Raw genomic sequence first — 18,804 nt, 5'->3', positions numbered from 1 at the left:
ATTCAATTACATAAATACTGTTTTTATATAATATAAAAATAATAGTCAATGAAATGATAAATACTAATTTTCAAATTACTGTACAATTCAATAATGAGATATTTTTATTTTTATTTTTTTTTTAAAAAAAACGGATAAATAAAAGTAGATAATAAAATTTAAATTACTAAATTATTGTTTATATTAATTACTAAAAAAAGAAAAATCCTAAGAATGAATTATCAATTAATAAAAATTTTTTTCTTTTTTTTTAAAAAAAAAATAAAATTATAATAAAGAATATAATAATTTCAGAAGCACATGAATTTGCTTCTCTTAGCCATAAGTTCTTCCATTTGGTTTTCAAGCTGCCGTCTCGCTTTTTCAGCGTTTTCTTTTGCTCTTCTTTCTTCTTCCAATACATTTTCTATAACTTTCTTTTCTTCTTGTACAGATGATTTCGCATTTTCAAATAATGCGGTGGCCTCATCCAGTTGTGATCTCAATTTCTTTATTTGATCTAAAAGATCTGTCTTTTCGCGCTGCAATATTTGCAATTGTTGTTTTGCAACGCGTAGATTTGTTTCATTTTCCTTCAATGAACTCTCTAGATTTCCGATGTGATCGCTGTTTTCGATATTATCACCTTCTATCTTGACAATTTTTCTATGTAATTTTTGAATCTCTTGCACAAGTTCTGCCGGCTGAGCATTATTAATGTCAAAGCCAGGTGTAGGCGAGTTAAAATTTCTTGGAGGTGGACTAAGTGCGCCAAATCCATGTGTGGGTGACCTTGAACCTGGACTTGTTGGTGAATTTGCCATTAGTAACGATGATAAAGAATGAGATGGTGGCGGTGTTGGTGGAGGAGTCATTGGATAATTCGCAACTGAAGCAACGTTTGATTTTTTATTCTTTTTCTTCGCAGTTTCTGAAAGATTTGATGCCGATCTGCGGAAACCACCAACGGCACCGACAGCGTCAAGATCAAGCATTCCACTGTTTGAAGATGCATCATATGATGAATCATCATCTGTGCGAGTTTCAAGTTCAAATATTTTCTCTCTAAGAATTTTAATAAGATTTTCTTGTTCCATAATAGCATTTTCTTGTTGCAACAGTTTTGTTTGTAATGAACCGTCAAGGCTTGTGGTTCTTGGACGTGTAGGGGAGGTTGGTTCCGATTCTTGAGTTGGCATTGAATTGCGCTTTACGGTATTCTTGATTTCATTTTTTTGAACTTCTTTTCCTAATTTATCATTAATTTCCAATAATTTTGAAATTTCTTTTTCCATTTCTGTTGTGTTTGTTGTAGATTGTTGTTTTAGACTAGATACTTCATTTTCAAGTTCAATTATTTTGTTATTTAATGCGGAAAGTTGTAAAGCGGTTTCATTTCCACCTTTTCCTACTGACTCTAATTGTTCTAACAAAGATTTTATCTTTTGATCAAGTTTACTTCGTTCTTCATTAGACACAGAATTAGCTTGTTCCAAACCTTCTTTTTCGGCTTCAAGTTCTCGGATCTTTTCTTTAAGATTTTTGACTGATCCATCGCTATTAGAAGCATCATTTTCGAAAAGTTTGATACTCATAAGCTCACTTTCCAAATGTTTAATCTTTTCACTTAAGGCATTCATTCGAGTTTGAGCTTGTATAATTTTTGATGTAAGATTTTCATTGGTTTTACGTAGACTATTATTAACTTCAGTTAATTTTGCAAATGCTAAATTAGATGATTCATCATCTTTGTTTTTTGATTTTTTGAGAGATAAATTCCTGTTAAAAATTATTGAACGTCTTGATTTTGTTTTATTTGTGTCATTTTCCGGTTTCTTTTGTTCATTTGAAAGCACATCAGCGTCTTCATGTTTTGTGTTAGGATCAGAAAATTCTTCCGCTAGAGAACCTAGTTCCTTTTGAAGTTGTTCGACTTGTTGTAATAAATTTTCATTCGTTTTCATTTGATCTGATTTATCGGATTCAAGTTGTTTTGTTATATTTTCTAATTCTTCAACACGTTCGCGATGCATTTTTGATTCATTTCTAGCCTCTTTAAGCTGATTTGTTAAATTTTCAATTATACTAGAATTATCTGTATTATTATTTTGTAAAGATGAATCATCATTTTCACTAATTTGATTTTTTAATTGTTCATATTGTTTCTTAAGAACTTCAATTTCAGCAGTTGCTTCCTGAAGTTTAGAAATTTCCTGATCCCTATTAATTATTGCTTCTTTGAGTTGTGATTCAAGTGATTTAACTAGTTCTGTTTTTTCAGCTTCAGAATTTCTAACTTTTTCAAGCTCATTCTTAATTTTGTTCAAATTATCATTAAGTTCGTCTAAATTACTTCCTTCATATTTAATTTTAAATTCATCAAGTTTCAACTCTAATTCTTTAACACGTTCGTATTCAGTATCTTTAGACTTTTTTGCATTTTCAAGCTTAGCTTGAATCTTTTGAACAGTCTCTTCTAGCTCTTGAATAAGGGCATTTTGTGTAGACAATGTTTGTTCTTTTTCAATCAAAGTACAATTTATTTCCTTTAAATTACTTTCAAGTTCACTTATTACTTGAGTACGTTTTTGATCTGTAACTTTTGCCCTTTTCAATTGTGCTTCGACTGTAGCAAGTTTATCCCTAAGTCTTTTGATTGTTTTCATATCAATTTGTGATGCATTCTCTGCTTCAACGAGTTGCATTTGAAGATTTCTTATGATGGATTCTAAGTTTGAAACTGCTTCTTTTTGTTCTATTTCCTTAAATTCGAGAATCTCTGTTAACTCTTTATTACGTAAAACATATTGATCTCGTTCTTTTTCGATATTCTTTATCTTCTTTCCAAGTTTTGCCATAAGTTCATTCTGTGTTTCCATTTCAAGTTTAGAACTTGTTAATTGATTTCGAAGTGTAATAATATCTTTCTGTCCAGAAGTTCTTAATTGTTCGATTTCACCTTCCAATTTTTTGATCTTCTTATCTCCCTCGTCTTGTGTATCTTTCAATGTTTTGGATAAATCTTCAAGTTTTTTCGTACTGGAATCGTATTTTTCGGTTTCTAAACTTAATTCAACTTTCGCATCTTTAAGTTCATCTTCTAATGTAGAAATTTGTGAACCAAGATCTTTTCTAACACTATCTAATTCTTTGGTAAGAGAATCTTTGGAAAGAGTCGTTTCTTGAAGTTGAAGTTGTAATCGTTCAATAGTAGACTTTTGATCTGAATCTAATTCTTTTAATAGTTTAATCTCATCTTTAATCATTTCCAATTTTTCAGATTCTTTCTGTGCTATTGAAAGCTTAGATTCTAGATTTTGAACTGTCCTCTCTAAATTAGATTTAATTTTTCTTAATTCAGATAGTTCATCTTTTAGTGGAGTAACATCATTGTCCTTTTGTGCACGAGCTAATTGAGCTTCAAGAGTTTCAATTTTTTTAAGATTTTTAGTTTCTTGGGCACGTAAATTTTCAATTTCTTCTCTTAATTTTTTTGTCTTAACTGACGTTTCATTAGCTAATTGATTTTCCTTTTCAATAATATTACGGTTCGCTAATATTTTGGATTTAACATAATCAATCTTCGTCCTTAACGATTTATAGTCCTTTATTGATTTTTCAAGTTTCGATTCAAGGTCAATAATTTTCTTCTGTTGTAAACTTTCTGTTTCTTTTGATGTCATTAATTCATTTTTTAATTTGAAAACATCATCATTAAACCGGCCAAAACTTTGTCTTGAGTATCGAGATTCTAAAACTGTAATTCTTTCCTTTTGCAAAAGTTCAACATGACGTAAACGTTTCATTTCTTGTCGGATTTTCGTTTCTTCAGCATCCAACATTTTCAAACGTTCTATCGCAAAAGATTCTTTTTCTTTAGAATTTCTTAGTTCTTTCTTTACGCTTTCTAACTCGGATTGTAAAGCTTCATTGGTACCTTTATTACTTTCAAGTTTCTCCATGTCAATTCGAAATTGTTTCATTTGTTTTTGCATTTCTTCATCGCGACTCTTAATCTCAGAAAGCTGTAATCTTAATGATGATGCTTCAGCTTCCTTTTCACTTAATTTTTGTTGTATAACGTCTTTATCAACTAAATCTTTTTTCAAAGTTTCAATAAGTTCATATTTCTCTTTAATATCCGACTTAAGTTTATCAAGTTCAGATTGCAACTCTATCATTAATTTTTGTTCATTTTGTATTGAAAGGTTTTCTTGAAGATTCTCAAGAGCTATTCGTGTGGGTTTCATTGTAATTCGTGAAGTTCGTAAATATTGTGCTTCTTTGGCTTTTGTTAACTGACTTTCAAGTTTTTGAATTTTATCTTCTAATTCTTTAATGTTTTCATCTGGGGTTATAATTTCATTTTCCTTAGTCATTTCAGAATTGGTTATTACTATGCTATTCTTCTCCTCAAGAGCTTTGCGATGAATCTGTCTAACTTCATGAAGTTCAATTTCTAAATTACGAATTTTATCTTGTAATTCAACAGTTGGTAGTAAAAGGACCGCGATTGTATGGCTCTTTGCTTCAATTTCAGCTTGGAGTTTTTCTACCTTTAATTTAAGAGCAATAATCTCTTCATCAGCTTCCTCTTCCGGTTTCTGTTGAGGCTCTTGATTATTTTCTGACTTTTCTGAGGAATCATTTTGTTTATGTTCTTCTTGTGCTTTTTCAAGTTGCTGTTCCAAATATTTAACTTTAGTTTGTAATTCGTTAATAAGGTTTTTATTTTCTTCGTTGTTTTCATCTGTTTTCTTTTGATCCTCTTCAATTATTAGACATAATTTCTCGCGAAGTTCACGGATATTTGATACTAATTTTACAACTTGGATACCTTTTTCACGAATTTCTTTTTCACGTTCAGAAATAGATTCAAGCACACATTTTTGTTCTTCTCGAAGATTTTCTACCTCTTCACGTAGACGTTTTATTATTTCATTTTCATCAATTTCAGCTATTTCATTTATATCACCATTATTATGCGTAATTACTGACATAACCTCCAATTGAGCTAATGTATCACGTTTCTTTATTTCTTCCCGAAGTTCTTCTACAACTTCCAAAGTTTCTCGATGAGTAATCTCTAAACGTGCGAATCCTTGTTTAAAAACTTCCAAACCATTCGATTTATCATCATATAATAATTCAAGTTGCTGAATTTCTTTCATAAGTTTTTGAACAACTGCTTCATGAGTAAGATCTTTCTTCTCTTTATTATTCATCTCTGTTGATAAGGATATAGCCCTACGATGTAATGTAGGCGTTCTTAAAGAATTGGGAGATGGCGTTGATGGAGACATTGGAGTTGTTGGACTAGAAGGAGAAGAATCGAATAAATCCGAATGATTCAGTCTTGCCTCAATCAGTTGATTTTGAAGTTCATGAATTTCTTGTAAACATCCTTCATATCTAGTTTTGATATCATCAAACTCAATTAGAGTTTGCTCATTTACTTTTTGTAATTCTTCTACTTTTGTTTCAAGGGTTGAAATAATTAATTTTTCTTGATTATTCGTGGATGTTGAATTAAGCGACGTTGAAGAATGTGACGTTAAATCAGTGTCATTTTTACTTCCATTATCTTTTAATCTTCTTAATAATTCTAATTCATGTACTAGTTCATCAACTTTCTTTTCAAGTTGCAAAATTCTATGATCACGTTCTTCAAGTTCATCTCTTAATAATCTCATGTCTTCTTCAGTATAGGAAGATTTCATTTTTGATTCTAACTCAAGAAAAGCTTCCTCCCTTTGTTGTAACTTTATTTCAAGTTTTTCAACAGTCTCCTCAAATTTTGTAACTTGTTGATCACTAGATGAAAGACGTGTTTCCAGTTCAGTAATATAACATTGAGTATTAGTTCCATTCGTTTTCAATTGAGAAATAATATTTTTTAATTCATTGATCTTTTCTTGATCCTTATTTTGTTCTTTGGTATAATTTTCAAGCCGGAATTCAAGCTCTTTAATATATTGTTCATTCACAGTTTCACGTTGACTAAAATTTGCAACTTTACCCCTAAGATCGTTTATTAAATTAAAGTTCTGATCATTAATTTGTTCAGCGTATTCTAATTTACCCTCTTGTTCTTGCATGATGGTTTCGGTATGACTTGCGGCAGCACGTGATAAGGCAAGCTGACTTTCAAGTGAAGTAATAGATTTTTCATATTCTTCAATTATAGGTTCTACAGCTTTTCGAAATTCAGCAGATGATGACAAATCTTCTTCTTCCTCTTTGATAACGTCCAATTGATTTGATGATTGTCCATTATTGGGTTTTGTTAAATCGATATCTTGATGTAAAGCAAGTTCGGCACTTGTCATGGCATATCTTTGTGATAGTTCGGAATAAGAACGTTGCAAATCTCGAAGTTGGTCTTCTAATAAATCAATATCCTTGTTCTTTTTTGAAGAACTTTTTGTTTCAACATTATTAAGAGATGATCTTTTAGAACTATCTCCTCTTTGAAAATTAATTGGAGTACTTCGACCGGATTCAATCGCGTACGTATCATCATAAAAATTTTCCGAATTAGATTTTAAAGATTTAATTTCTGATCTAAGTTTCATCACTAAAGATTGTAAATGTTCTAAATCATTCCATCCCGTTTCTTCTTGATTTATAGTTGCTGAATTTTTAATATTACGTGCTCGATTAGCATATTTAAGTGTATTTATAGTTTCATTTAAGTTATACTCGGTTGGTGAAACGCATGCGATCATCAATGTGCGTGCATTACCACCAAGAGAATCTTGTAATAGACGAGTAAGTTTAGAATCTCTGTATGGTACATGTGTAGTGTGTTTTGCTTTATTAGGATCTCCTAAGGCAGATATTACATTTCCCAAAGCTAATAAACCCGAATTAATCGAAATACCCTCTTTCGCACGATCTCCAACTGCGGAAGTACGTTTCAGCTACAAAAAAAAAACATATATATTAAATATATAATGATCATTATAATAATATAAATTATATCTAAGCAACTTACTCGTTCACTACCCGCCAAATCCACAAAATTGAATTTACTCGTTATTGTCATATTTTCAACATCATCTAAACGTTTACTCATCCTTTGTTGTGTTCTTGATGGAGGACGAGATCCATTCATTCGTGGTGTTCCAGAATTACTATTAGTTGGAGACATTGGTGAACTTAATGATTTCTGTTGTTGTGACATGACAACTGAAAATATAGCGTGTGATCTAGAAGATTGTGAGTTCATGTCCGTAGAACCAACTTGTCTATTTAAAGATCCACGGGCTAGAGTACTATATAATGTGGGAATATGAAATTTTTTAGATAAATTACTTTTTTTTTTAAAAAAAAAGAAAGATCATTGTACTCACGTCATAACTTCTTCGACATTATTAACTTTTATTTCTTGTAATCCACTCCAAAGAATGTTTCCCTTTGAATCTTCTCGAATCATTACTTGAGGCCTTTCTCCATCAACATTTTGTTCACCCAATAAATCAATTAATTCTTCATTATAAATTTCAACGAATGAAACTTTGATTGTAAATTGTCTCATTTTATATTGGGAAAAATTCATAAGAGAGAAGAGTGTCTCCATAGCACGAGGAATTATTCCTTTAGATTCTGATGATATAGAAGAATTATCATTTGTTCCCATCGTATGTGTTTTACCTGATGAAGTTTGACCATATGCTAAAATTGTTACATTATATCCTTTACGATTAAAAAAAAAATAATAATAATAATTTAAAAAATAATAAAAAAAATTAATTAATTTTCATAAGTGCGGCAAAAAATAATTTAATTCCCTTGGAAACTTCCGAAAAAAAAAAAATTTTTTGATTACTACCTTCTAAAAATTGGTCTATTAAATTTAATATCGCATTATCAAATACTTCTTGTTGCATCGTTTCCGGACCAAATACATGATCGAAGGTAAATGTTTGTGATTTTTTATCATTTTGATGTACAATAACTTGATTTGAAGTATGTGGAGATGTCGTAATTACTTGACGTTGAAAGCGTGTCGGTAAATTTGTATCTTCATTTGTTATAGGTCTTATGCGAAGTGCTTATAGAAAAAAAATTAGTTTAATTAATTTTTTTTTTTATCGAATATTTTTGAAAAAAGAAGTTTAGCAAATAAAAAAAGAAATAGTTCACTGTATATTGTAATTTGATAACCTTACCTACTTGTACCGAGGTTTTTTCGGGACTTTTTTCAAAGGAATTCATTAGGTAGACGAATCTAAAGCTATGATAAAATTTGAAGCTTTTTGATCTCTACAATAACCTAAGAGTCAATGATCTATCTAACGCTTGCAAATGAGTGAATGAATGAAATAAGATGAATAAATGCTTTTTTTTGTGATTTTTATTAATTTCTATGTATATTGTGTTATTATTATTATATGTATGAATGAATACGAGCCTGCTCGCTTTGTGAACGATAATGATAAGAATTGATATATGTACAACTTTTACGGAAAAAAAGAAGTTCCAATAAAATAAAAAAAAAAAACTTTTTCAAATTAGTATTCGTGTAAGAAGAAGAGCGATAACCCGATTATATATTAATATTATATTAGGATAAACGTTAAAAGAAAGAAACAAACTAAATAATAATAATATGTATTATATATTTATATAAATGAAAATTATTATTACTTTTTTTTTTAAAAAAAAAAAAAAAAAAAAAGATGGAAGTCGAAATTTTATAATTAAGTATTTGAAAAGGGTTAATAATTATAGGGAATGAAAAAAGTTTTTTTTTTCAGGAAAGAGCGGATCTAAACTTCAAAAAAAAAAAGGTTCGTTAAGGTAAAATTTTTAGACGAAAAATTAAAGTTACACTTTTTCTGTAAAAAGAAACCATTTTACAATCTTAATTTATTGTACTAACAACTTAAGGGTCTTTTTTTGAAATGCACAAATAAACGATTGGTTTAACTTAATATAAAAAGTTAGTCTTCGATCACTTTAAACTTGTAAAAATAAGTATATGTATATATTTTTAACTATTGTATGCGGATTTGTTTACTTTAAAGCAAACAATCTTTACACTTTTTCATAATGCTATTTGTACATTTCTTAACACAAATTAAAGTAATATCACACTACATAAAAGATGATTCATACTTTTTATCGTAGACGAATTAAAAAACGAATTAATATTTTATTAGGGAATAACCTTTATCTTGTAGATTCCACGCTGAAAACGGTAAAATTCAACAAAATTACAAAAGTACAAAATATATAAATATATCCATACGATTTCCACCACATAAATTAAGAAAACATTTGATGATCATTATTAACTTTATCCCGGAGATACAGATACCGCATTAATTATTAATTTATTAATTTACTACGCCGTGGCGCAGAAATTTATAAACTCATGGTATGATAAATTTAATGATTTATTTATCACTAAATAGTAAATTCATCAATTTGAGTAATATTTATCTTTTCTTTTTTTTCTACCTTCCGTGATGTCTCAAAAAAGTTCTTTACATTATTATGAAGATGGAGATGTCATTTTAATCGTACAAGATACCGCCTTTTGTCTTCATCAGAATTACTTGTCCATGGCATCAAAAGTATTTCGTGACATGTTCTCCTGTGCTACTTCGTACATGGCGGATGAATTACATGAACTACCCCGTATAAATATTACGGATACTTCATCTTTGGCCTTTGAGAATTTCTTATCATTTATTTATCCGCAAAAATTTGTTTCAATCACGTGGGATAATATTGAAGAATTTTGTCGAATTGGCGATAAATATGAATTCAGTTCTGTTCTGGAAGCCGCAGAAAAATTCTTGGAATCTCATTTTCATGAAAATCCTCTACTTTCTTTGATATTATCTGATCGATATTATTTTAATATCGTTTATAAAGAATCATCAAAATTGGTCTTAAATGAACTTCAAAAATATCGTCAAAATTCTCAATTTCTTTTACTCTCGTACAAGACAAAATCTGCTATATTTGAGAGGTATCTCGATTTCACCATTTCTATCACAACAATTCGTTCTTTAAAACAGCGTAAAAATTTTAAACATCATTCTTTATGTTCTCTCACAAAACATGACCAAGAAATTAATAAATGGTATGAAACTTTTTTTGAAAAATATGAAATGTTGAATAATACTAATAATAATAATATTATGTTATCACCATCAAAATCAATAAGCATCATAATAAAATGTTTGATGGAATTTTGGAGTGATTATATTAACGGTACTTGGAGTGAATGTGATTATAGATTTTTCAATGATTATTTGGCTGAACAATTTGTTAGTCATTTTGGGAATTTTGAACCATTAAAATATGAAAAATCAAAAAAAGATGCTGAGCATTATATGTTCATAGAATTGAAAGATTAGATTGGATTAGCTTGGAGAATTTCTTGGAATATTTTTTTTTTTACTTGGCTTTTCTTGGTAATAAAAATCATGAGAATATAGAATCATGAGAGTAATCAGATGATTTAATTATTTATAATAGTTTAAAATTGACTTGCTATTTTGGTTACGATTTTCTGAAATCATTCCCAAATTAGATACTCTAAAAAATTACTTTATAAATAGATTAGCATATTTTTTTTGAAAATTTAATATAACGTATTTCTCTCTCATACTATTGAAAATGTTAAAAACTCAACAAAGCACAGTTCATTATTATGAAGACGGAGATATATTGGTTACTGTTCAACACACGGTATTTCGTCTTCATCAAAATTTTTTAGCTATGGCTTCAAGAGTATTTGAAGACATGTTCGCTTACGCCACAAAATCTGATATCAACAATGATAACAATAATAATGTATCATGTCTCACTTTAACTGATACTTCTGCTGCAGCGTTCGAAAATCTTCTTACGTTCCTTTATCCAAGAAAATATATTCGAATAAATTGGGAAAATGTTGCTTCATTCTTAGAAATTGGAGATAAATATGAAATTGTTGTTGTAATTGGAGCCTCAGAAGAATTCTTACAATGTCACTATATGGAGAATCCGCTCATTGCATTCGCTTTAGCTGATCAATATGATTTTAAATTTGTTTATAAAGAATCATCAAAACTTGTTTTAAATAATTTACCGAGATTTAAAACTTCTCCAGATTTTCATAAATTGTCTTATAGAGCGTCATCATCTTTATTATCAAAACATCTGGACTATATTTTAGCTATAGGAAATTTATCAGAATTAAATATTCAAGAATATAGACATAATTGTTCATATTCCGTTACTCATGGAGAATATATTCAAAGAATTTTTGCTGAAAGAATAAAGTCCGTACAAGGTTTTCCTGTAGTTTCGCCCACAAATCTATATGAAATTTTTTTTAAATTTGAAGAGGACGATGATAGATTTGATAATTGTCAGAAAAGATTTTTAAAAACTTATTTACCTGGAATTTTTTCATCCCATTTTGGTAATTTTGAACCTTTAAATAACGATAAAAACAAGCATGATGTCGAGCACTATCCTTATCTTGAATCCGCGAATTGACTGGGGTCTGGGGTTATTTTTTCCTTTATTTTTATGTTAATATGTATGTATATTTACTTGGTAGTTTTTGTTTTATAAAAAAAAATAAAATTGAGGAATCAATTAACTAGGACTTACAAGCTATATATATAAATATATGATTCCATTTTATCGCTAAATTTGTACGCGAAGGTTTATTTCTCGTTATCATTATTGGTTTTTATTGCACATTGCTTAGTTGGCGGAAATGGCGGAAAAGTCCGTGTAATTGGTTTTGTCCAATAATAACATATAAATGCTGAGGTTGCGACGGTTGTGACACATTATAAGTTCGTGATACGTGAAAAAATATATAAATAGACGAGATTTTCAATGAAAATTTTTTTTTTTTTTTCGTATTAATAAAATGGATGATTTTGATGAAATAGCGTATAAGAAAGAAAAAGAAGATTGGGTTACTGGTCATAGTGGCGGTTCTACATGGGAAATTAATTCCGTTTGTGGAGTTCTTTTAGTAAGAAATTTCCGTTATTATTAATCAAAACGAAATCACAATAATTTATATTTATTTTATTTTATTTTTTATTGTAGTCATCATATATCATTTGGTCAGCTTTATCAAAATATACAAAATCATTTAATTATACAACAAACAATACAGGAACTTTAATTTTAGAATTTATAATTATAGTATTGCCAAGTGTATTGGCTTGTACAATATTATCATCCTACACCTTTTTTATAAATGCACTATTCCTTTCTTTGTCGATTTTCGTTAATTATAAATTTGCACCAAAACCAAGTATAGAGGAACAAGAAAAATTAAAAAAAAGGAGTAAATGGGAAAAGGGATCAGATGATGAGGAAGAAAAAGATGGATTAGAAGGGTTAATTATTAAAGAGGGACTAGATGACGATGAAAATTCTAAAATCAAGATAGAAAGGAGTCAAATAAAACCTTTTCTTAGTATTTATAGAGCCAGCATGATGATTTTAACTTGCATATCAATTTTAGCAGTTGATTTTTTTGTTTTTCCGAGAAGATTTGCAAAGGTTGAAACATTTGGAACTTCTTTGGTAAGAAATAAATTTTGCATTCTTTATCTAGAGTCTACAATCACGTCATAATAATATTCTTCATTTATTCACCATTGAGAACAGATGGATTTGGGGGTCGGGTCTTTTGTATTTTCTTCAGGTATTGTTGCTGCGAGACCATTCTTAAAGAAACCTGAAAATAGATTTAAATCACTTAAAGGGCAATTATTTAAGGCTGTAAAACAAGCCTTTCCACTTTTATTACTTGGATTTATAAGATTAATTATGGTTAAAGGAGTCGATTATCAGGTAATATTAAAATTTGATGTTCTTAATTTATGTATATATTTTTTAGTTTAATTTAATTTATTTATTTAATTTTTTTTATGGGATAGGAACATGTTACAGAATATGGAGTACATTGGAATTTCTTTTTTACACTTGGATTTCTTCCCATATTTGTTACTCTTTGTCGTGCCTTACAAAAATATACGAGATTTTCAATAGTGGGACTATTTATTGCCGTTTGTATGTGTCATATATTTATATATATATTTTTTACGTTCTTTTATTTAAAGCCTGAATTCATTAGTAAATTCTTTTCTTTCTTTTTTACAGTCTATCAAATTGCGCTTTGGGAATTTGGACTTGAAGATTATATTCAACATGCACCTCGAACGAATCTTATCAGTGCGAATAAGGAAGGAATATTTAGTTTTTGGGGTATGTCAAACTGTGGTTATTATGGTTGTGATTGAATTTTATTTTAAATTATCTAATAAAAAATTTTTTTTTATTTTAGGATATTTATCAATATTTTTATTTGCGTTAGACATAGGGCATTATATTTTACCATTAGATCCATATTATACACTTAGACCAAATCGTCAAACAAAAAAACCAAAACCAAAAAAATTAGTAATGATATTATTCTCTTGGTCAATACTATTTTGGTTAGGTTTCTTAATTGTAACATTATGTAATATAAAAGTATCAAGACAAATGGCAAATTTAAGTTATGTATTTTGGGTAGCTTCTTTTAATATAACGTATCTTTCATTATTTCAATCAGTTGAATTGTATTATTTTAAAAATTATTGGAAATCATATGAAAAGACCGTACCTAATTTAGCTGAAGCTATAAACTCTAACGGATTACTCATATTTCTCGTGGTAAGTAATATATATTATATAATAATTATTTTTTTTCTTTAAAAAAAAATATTATACTTTTATATTAATTTTATTATTATTTAAAATAATAATATAAACGCATAGGCAAACCTTTTAACAGGATTTATTAATCTTTCTATAAGAACAATTTATACTTCAAGTTTAGTTGCCGAAATTATAATTATTGGATATATGTTTATAATTATTTCTTTTAGTATATTATTAAAGAAACTTGGATTGAGATTAAAATTATAAAAGGGAAGAGTTGATTTCTTTAAATTTTTTTTTCTTCTTTCATTTGTTTATTTATTTTATTTTGTGTTTAATTTTAATTTTATTTATTGAGAGAATAAAAAATCACTTTTATTAATATTAGAAAAAATTATAGAATATTTTATTTTAGATAATAATAAAGATTTAGAATTTCTTTGTGAATAAGAAAATATGAGAAGGTACGAAATATTATATTTCTAAATTAGATCGATATCAAATGGTTTATTTGATTTGATAATCGAAGTTACATTGTTGAAATGTATTATCGTTATATATTAAAATAAAAACTTTATTAGATTATCGATTTGTTTTTATGTTAAAATGATTGTCGGGAATCAGATTTTAACGTAAAAGAGATTTGGATCTGACGATTCATCAAAATATGAACCCGAACCTAAGTTTAATGTTCTACACGAATAATTATAATGCATGTATAGTCTATAAGGCCAAGAAAGAACAATCTCTCAAATTTTCTTAGCAACATCATGATCATGATAATTACACCCGTTCATCATAATTATAGACATTCTAGATCATTATCAAAAGATTCCGTCTCTTATAAAATTTTACCTATGTGATCCACGGATGGACGCTTTAATATATGAAATTTATTTAAATGCACTATCCATTCCATGCTCATTGATATTGATTCTTAATTAATTTATTTGTTCAGGAATGTCAATTTCAAATGCCAGGTTCTACTTTCTGTAAGATGGTTTTATAATTATTATTCAATAGTCAGACCAAATGTTTTGATAATGTTTATATCGAACTGTGAACATTAAAAAATATATCTCTCTTCAATGTTGACTTTTACACATTTTGTGGTAATATAAAGTGGTCATATATGTAAGTCTTTGTACGAAGTTCTTCTTCAGACATTCGTATAGTAATTTTTAGTATCGTCAATAGAGATCTTTATAATACCACCACAATTGAATATCTCCATAGACGGAACGATTAGAATTTGATAAAACTGAATGATTACGCTGCCTTGTGATCTTATTGTGGCAATATGTGTCAAATTTTTCTTATAATAAATCCATGGTTTCTCCCGTGTCTTCGTCAGCTGTACCTGCTGGGTCTTACTACGAGTAGTCCTAGTCGTAGGAGGACATAACTGTGGTTTAATATCTTAAATTTGTTTATAAAAATGACGAAAAAATACGAAACTAATAGTTGTTAAAATATTGTAATATTATGAACGGGAGAGAGTTTTTTTGCAGTTGTATCCATCAATATCTTCGATCAGTTCAATAATACTATTGACGTATTTTATTCGAAAAATATATCTTTTAAATGATTCATGACTATTTAGAAGATCAAATAACATAATCCTTTAAAAATTTACAACCGTTGCAATTCTCCTAATGCATAATAAGATTTACATACAGTACATAACAGGTCTGCTCATTTCACCGACAATTTCACCGACAATCATTCACCGACAGGACCATTTTATTCAAACTCTAATCTTAACCCTAATTTCCTTACATAACCCTAACTCTAATCGTAAATTCCCCTTGTGGTGATCGTCGGCGAAACGTTTGTTTGTCGGAATGACCCTTTCGGTGAAACGTTTGTCGGCAGGTGAGGTGAAATGATTATCGGTGAAATGAGTGCGACCCAAACATCTTTGATATTTTTGACGCATTACATAATTTAGATTTTAAAATATCACAAATATAAAATTTTACAGGTAAAAATACTGTACTATATATTAACTGAATAGATTAATAAATTATTATGCAGACGTCCAAGATCATGCTTTCAGATAAATAAACTACCTTTGATCGATATTTTTATGAACATAAATCAATATTGATAACAATAATTCCTATTGGTTACCGCAGTATTGGGCTCTCTATTTCCCTATCCGATAAATATAATTCAATTCAGCTTGAAATATCATTACTAGTTTAAAAATAAACAAAATAAATATGGTGATATGACATATTACAATTTACAATTCCAATGTTCTTTTACTCAAACAAAAGGTAAACAAACAATAAGTACGCCAGATAATATTATGCACTGTATGATTAAGATATATATATGAAAAGGCAAGTTGAACACCACGCGAAAAATGTATTATATAGATTAAATAATAATGATGCGGTGAGAATTACCATGAGAATAAGAATGCATACATTGCAAAAAAAAAAATAGTTGCTAAGCGGAAAACGGTGATATTGTAAAGAAATGTACGAATGTTACGTGTATTAATATCGTAGGAAGGATGAAAAGCATCAATGGTGTAACCGATAAGGGATGTAATAGAAAGGGCTATGTCGATAAGTAGAATAGTAGATCAATAGGTATTAGCCAATAATTAATAATAATAGATTTGTAATGAAATAATAAAAGTACTGTATACTGTATAAGGGTTAATTGCCGGAGGGGTTTAAAATAAAATAGTAATTTAGAAGTTATAATCAACTAAAAAAAGTGGTATAGACTTATTATACTTATTATATAGTTGATTGAAGATTAAGTCATGTGATCTTATAATTCATGTGATCTCATTGAAATATAATGTGCCAGAATTATAGTGCTGACCAACATCTTACGTCAGATAAAACAGAGACAAATGTCCGAAATAATTGACCAACAACTACGCCAATTACCGTAGTATTACAGTTTCATCGACTTATTTGTTTGACACTGATTTTCATACACTCATACATTCATGATCGACATAATGAATCTGTGCAACCGGAGTTAACTTTTTCTGAAAATATGGATACAATTGTTGACCGAATTCCTCCCTCCCTTCCTCCCTTTTTTTTTCTCTTCGCTTCTTCCTTTTTTTTACAAATTATGGCATGTTCAAAAATATTTTCAGGAGATTTACCCGAATTAATAAACGAAATTATACATTATTTTCAGAATGATTACAAAACCTTATACTCATGTATTCTAGTTAATAGATTACTGTGTCGTTTTGCAATTCCATTATTATGGAAAGATCCATTTTCATCTGCTTCTAAAAATCATCACCTTATCACTGATAGTTACAATAAAAAATGTGATTTTATCCAAATTTACTTATTTAATTTAAATGAAGAAGAAAAAACAAATTTAAAAGAATATGGAATTAATAAAGATTTATTTCCTTCAAGTACATTGTTCAATTATTCTAGTTTTATTAAACGTTTGAATACATGGAAAATTCTTCATTCAATTGAAAAATGGGTTGTTAGAACTTTAACAGCCGAGAAACAACCTTCAAGCTATTTTATACAAAATACAAATTTATTACCATTTTCAAATTCTGACCAATATTGGAATCTTAAGAGATTAATTTATAAGTCATTATTAAAAAGATTTATAGGAAATAAAGTAAAATTACATACTTTTGAAATTAGTATGATTGCTGATAAAGATTTTCATTATTTTAATGATTCTTTTGAATTAATTTTACAAAATCCAAATTTTATTTGCAATATTAAAAATCTTGAACTTAATTATGGTACAGAGATTGTGAACATCAACCCTTTTTTAAAATTTTTATATTCTAATTGTAAAGATATTTCGTCATTATATTTTTTATTTTCAACATTTATTGATGATAATACATTAGTTGATAAACATTTATCACAAATAATTAATTCACAACAAAATCTCAAAAAAATTTTGTTTGGTTTTAATAATTTTCCTTTATATCATTCATTATTATCATTAAAAAATTCTATTTGTTCAAATACTTTAAGATTAATTATATTTTATTATGTTGATTTTAAAAATGTAATTATCTTAAAAGAAGTTCTTGAACATTTAAATGTTTTAGAATCTATTCATATTCTTTATTGTTATTCTTTAGATTCTAATTTTACTAAACAAATTAATAACTTAACTAAACCATTTAAATTAAAATCTTTATTTATAGATAAAATCTATCAATTTGAATCATTAAGATCATTATTACAAAAATCTGGAGATTATTTAGAAAATTTTGGATTTAATACATTGGTAAATGAACCAAATCAACAATTACTTGAATTAATTAAAAATTATTGTACAAAGGTTAAATTTTTTGATTTACCTGGATTTAATAAACAAAATATAAATATAGCATTTGATTTAATTGAAAATTTCAAACAAAATCTTAGTTATCTTACTATTAGTATTGGTGTCAATAGGTTTTTTAGTTATGATTATGATGATAATGTACTTAGTTCAAATGTATTATTAAAATTAGGACAATTTCTTCCTCCTCAATTAGAATATTTAAGTTTGACTCTTATGATCAATGCAAGTGATTTTGAAGTATTCTTGAAATCTTCTCAAAATACCTTTATTAAGAAATTATTAATTAGAAATAGAATATATGAAGAATGTGAAGATATTTTACCATACATAAAGAAATATATCATGAAAAGTAAGAGAGTTGAATATTTAGCTATTGTAGGAGCTTTCCTTAGAGAGGATGAAGATTTGTTTTCTTTAAAAGATGAAGTGAAGGAATTTGAATTACATAATATTAAGGTTTTAAATTATTATGAGCTAAAAATTGATTGTTACAACTTTATAAAAGAAATGTATTAGTTACCTTTCAGTGTCAGTAATGTTAAATATTAGGTAGAATACAAATGTATTATATATATATATACAAATAAAGAGAAATTTCTTAATCTTTAAATTGATGTTAATTCATGTATAAATAACAATTAAAAAGTATTATTGAAGTTCAATTAGAAAGAAAAAAAATTCTTACTTTTTTTTTTTATGTGCACCAGCAGGCAATCTTTTTAATTTTTGCCAAAGATGATAGCGTGATGTTGCAAATGCATTTAGAAAGTTGCTGTAATTAGAAGATACAAATGCAATGTGTGTTGAAATGAAACTATAATAAAC

The 18,804-nt window shown here is 27.9% G+C and overlaps 5 protein-coding genes across 5 annotated transcripts; 4 read left to right on the top strand and 1 right to left on the bottom strand.

Annotated features, from left to right (window-relative positions):
- Nucleotides 1-290: 290 nt before the first annotated feature.
- Nucleotides 291-8,199, bottom strand: OCT59_000519 (uncharacterized protein; the record flags this gene model as incomplete). The annotated part of the gene is made up of 5 exons (XM_066138887.1): nt 291-6,902; nt 6,977-7,256; nt 7,335-7,677; nt 7,814-8,035; nt 8,154-8,199. The coding sequence occupies 5 exons, from the start codon at nt 8,197-8,199 to the stop codon at nt 291-293; spliced, it is 7,503 nt and encodes a 2,500-aa protein (XP_065988338.1).
- Nucleotides 8,200-9,159: 960 nt separating this feature from the next.
- OCT59_000518 (uncharacterized protein) lies at nt 9,160-10,355 on the top strand (the record flags this gene model as incomplete). The annotated part of the gene is made up of 1 exon (XM_025318329.2): nt 9,160-10,355. Exon 1 carries the CDS (start codon nt 9,456-9,458, stop codon nt 10,353-10,355), a length of 900 nt encoding a protein of 299 aa, XP_025176432.1. The 5' UTR covers nt 9,160-9,455.
- A 262-nt stretch (nt 10,356-10,617) lies between these two features.
- On the top strand, nt 10,618-11,595 carry OCT59_000517 (uncharacterized protein; the record flags this gene model as incomplete). The annotated part of the gene is made up of 1 exon (XM_025318328.2): nt 10,618-11,595. The coding sequence occupies one exon, from the start codon at nt 10,618-10,620 to the stop codon at nt 11,482-11,484; it is 867 nt and encodes a 288-aa protein (XP_025176431.1). The 3' UTR covers nt 11,485-11,595.
- A 265-nt stretch (nt 11,596-11,860) lies between these two features.
- Nucleotides 11,861-13,929, top strand: OCT59_000516 (uncharacterized protein; the record flags this gene model as incomplete). Its single annotated transcript, XM_066138886.1, has 8 exons — nt 11,861-11,977; nt 12,055-12,540; nt 12,625-12,810; nt 12,897-13,029; nt 13,120-13,224; nt 13,304-13,480; nt 13,574-13,674; nt 13,780-13,929. Exons 1-8 carry the CDS (start codon nt 11,870-11,872, stop codon nt 13,927-13,929), a joined length of 1,446 nt encoding a protein of 481 aa, XP_065988337.1. The 5' UTR covers nt 11,861-11,869.
- Nucleotides 13,930-16,759: 2,830 nt separating this feature from the next.
- Nucleotides 16,760-18,589, top strand: OCT59_000515 (uncharacterized protein). The gene has a single exon (XM_066138885.1). The coding sequence runs from the start codon at nt 16,768-16,770 to the stop codon at nt 18,493-18,495; it is 1,728 nt and encodes a 575-aa protein (XP_065988336.1). The 5' UTR covers nt 16,760-16,767; the 3' UTR covers nt 18,496-18,589.
- The last annotated feature ends 215 nt before the right edge of the window (nt 18,590-18,804 follow it).

Source organism: Rhizophagus irregularis, chromosome 1 (assembly GCF_026210795.1).
Source record: "Rhizophagus irregularis chromosome 1, complete sequence".
NCBI lineage: Eukaryota > Fungi > Glomeromycota > Glomeromycetes > Glomerales > Glomeraceae > Rhizophagus > Rhizophagus irregularis.
The sequence above is the reverse complement of the archived record's forward strand: the minus strand, read 5'-3'. Positions and strand labels throughout refer to the sequence as shown.